Raw genomic sequence first — 1,977 nt, 5'->3', positions numbered from 1 at the left:
TCTTCCCGGACCGGGTCACGAACCCGTGTCCCCTGCATCGGCAGGCGGACTCTCAACCACTGCACCTCCAGGGAAGCCCATTTTAAACAGGAAAGGAAATTGGGAAAGATGATTGGGAAATAAGATTTTTAGGTGAATACAATGAGATAGGAGAAAATGTGGAACTTTTGTTTAGCTTTAGGCAAACCCCTCTCCTGGGTCTGCATCACTTTGGTGGAAATGTCTCCTTTGACTATCACTGTAAATCCATGCTGTGGGCAGGGCCGGGGAATTCTCTACATTTTACGGTGAGGAAGTGCAACTCCCACAGGTTCCATGGCTTGTCTGAGGTCACCCAGGTGGTAAGAGGTCCATGCCCTCTGACTGACCTGGCGAGAGAAGCCATGTGGCTCAGATGAGCTACAGAAGGTCAGGGGGAGACCCTTTACTCATGGAATGGGCTAATTTGCCCGTAGGGACCACTCAGTTTTATAACAGATCCTTGAGTTTTGTTGTCCCTGTAAAGCACGGTGGGTTCTGAGGGCCCCGGTTTGGGGATATGACAGCTGAGGGATATGGGGTAGGAGGTAGCGAACAAAGGCTTTGTCACAGAGCCGGCTGAGAGCCAACGAGCGGCTGATACATTTCTCCCGGCCTGGGTTGCAGAAGGCGCTGGAGCAGCAGATGGAGAGCCACCGGGAAGCTCATCAGAAGCAGCTGTCCAGACTCCGAGATGAAATCGAGGAGAAGCAGAAAATCATCGATGAGATTCGGGAGTGAGTTGGCCTGGGGGCTCGTGGGGCGTTGGGGCAGACACGGCCCCTGGGCCAGCCTGGAGGTCTCTGCTTTCCCCGCCCCATGGACCCTGGGCTCTGCCCTGGTGCTTCAGCGAGCTGTATCTGATGCTTCTGCGGTCTGTTCCCCATCTGGAGCCTAGCCTCTGGGGGCTGTGGTGGGCAGGTGGCAGGCGGGTCCAGCTGCCCTGCCTGGTCCCCGCGGAGCAGGGGCATGTTGGTGATTCAGCTGGGCAGACACATACCTCAGAAGGTGGGGATGCTGTTCCTATGAGAGGATGAAAAAGACCCCCCAAAAACCTGAATTGGTTCTGATTCAGGGTTTCTGATAGGTTATGAAATGCTCCAGAGAAGACAGTCAGCTCCCGCTGCCTCAGCCCAACACACACCTGAACACTTGCACGCCCCAGAGCCACCTGCTGGCAGGGGCACACTCCTTAGGGACCCGTACTGTTGTGTGTCTGTCTGTGCTCGAGGGCATTGCAGCTGGTCTCAAGGCCATTCTCCTGTTGTAGCTGCTGAAGAGCCCCCTGCTCAATAATTACCCCTCCCCACTCCTCTCACTTTCCCGCCTCATCAACACAAGTCCCCAGGCTGTGTTTAAATGCCCCAAATTAAAGACATAGGAAAACAAAGAAAACCAATTGTATTGAAATACACTTCCACCCACCTGACACCCTCCTCCCCTGTCTTCCTCCTCCCCGCCACCCCAGGTCCAGACTAAAGGTTCCCTCCTCTCTGTTTCTATAGATGAAGAAACATTTCTAGATGGGAAGCAAGATTAAATGATTTACTTAGGGTCACACTGCTAAACAGGAATCAAACTGGAGTTGGAGTTTAATTCTCTCTCAATGTCCGTGAGCTACTCACACAGCACATTTGCATTTTAAAAGCAAAAATGTAAATGATGTGATGGGGCTCTGTGCACAGTCTACCTAGGAAAGCACTTAGCATCGCCTCTCCCCTTCTTTTGGTCCACCCCCATGCTCCCACTTATGTCGACCTTTCCCCTTTAAGTGTGACTTATTTGTTATGCTGATGAATCACCCTCAGATTGTTCAACTGGAAGGGGAGGGGAGGGAAGGAAGGTGAGAGAGATGGAGGGTCTCTGAGTGAGTTGACAAGTGGGGACATTTCCTTGGCCTTTGCGTTTCACATGGGTTTTCCTTCAGAGAGTGTATAAGCTGTTGTCTACAGTCGTGTA

At 52.3% G+C, this 1,977-nt stretch overlaps 1 protein-coding gene across 2 annotated transcripts in view; it reads left to right on the top strand.

Annotated features, from left to right (window-relative positions):
* The window catches only part of KIF5C (kinesin family member 5C), a 167,377-nt gene that overhangs the window by 138,172 nt on the left and 27,228 nt on the right, over window positions 1-1,977 (top strand). For both annotated transcript variants that reach the window (XM_007454547.1, XM_007454548.1), the window contains one exon: window positions 646-755. In XM_007454547.1, coding sequence (XP_007454609.1) covers window positions 646-755 — 110 coding nt within the window. The remainder of the gene's footprint in view (window positions 1-645; window positions 756-1,977) is intronic.

The sequence above is a fragment of the Lipotes vexillifer genome, unplaced genomic scaffold (assembly GCF_000442215.2).
Source record: "Lipotes vexillifer unplaced genomic scaffold, Lipotes_vexillifer_v1.1 scaffold335, whole genome shotgun sequence".
Taxonomy (NCBI): Eukaryota; Metazoa; Chordata; class Mammalia; order Artiodactyla; family Lipotidae; genus Lipotes; species Lipotes vexillifer.
This window is presented reverse-complemented; position numbering and strand designations above follow the sequence as displayed.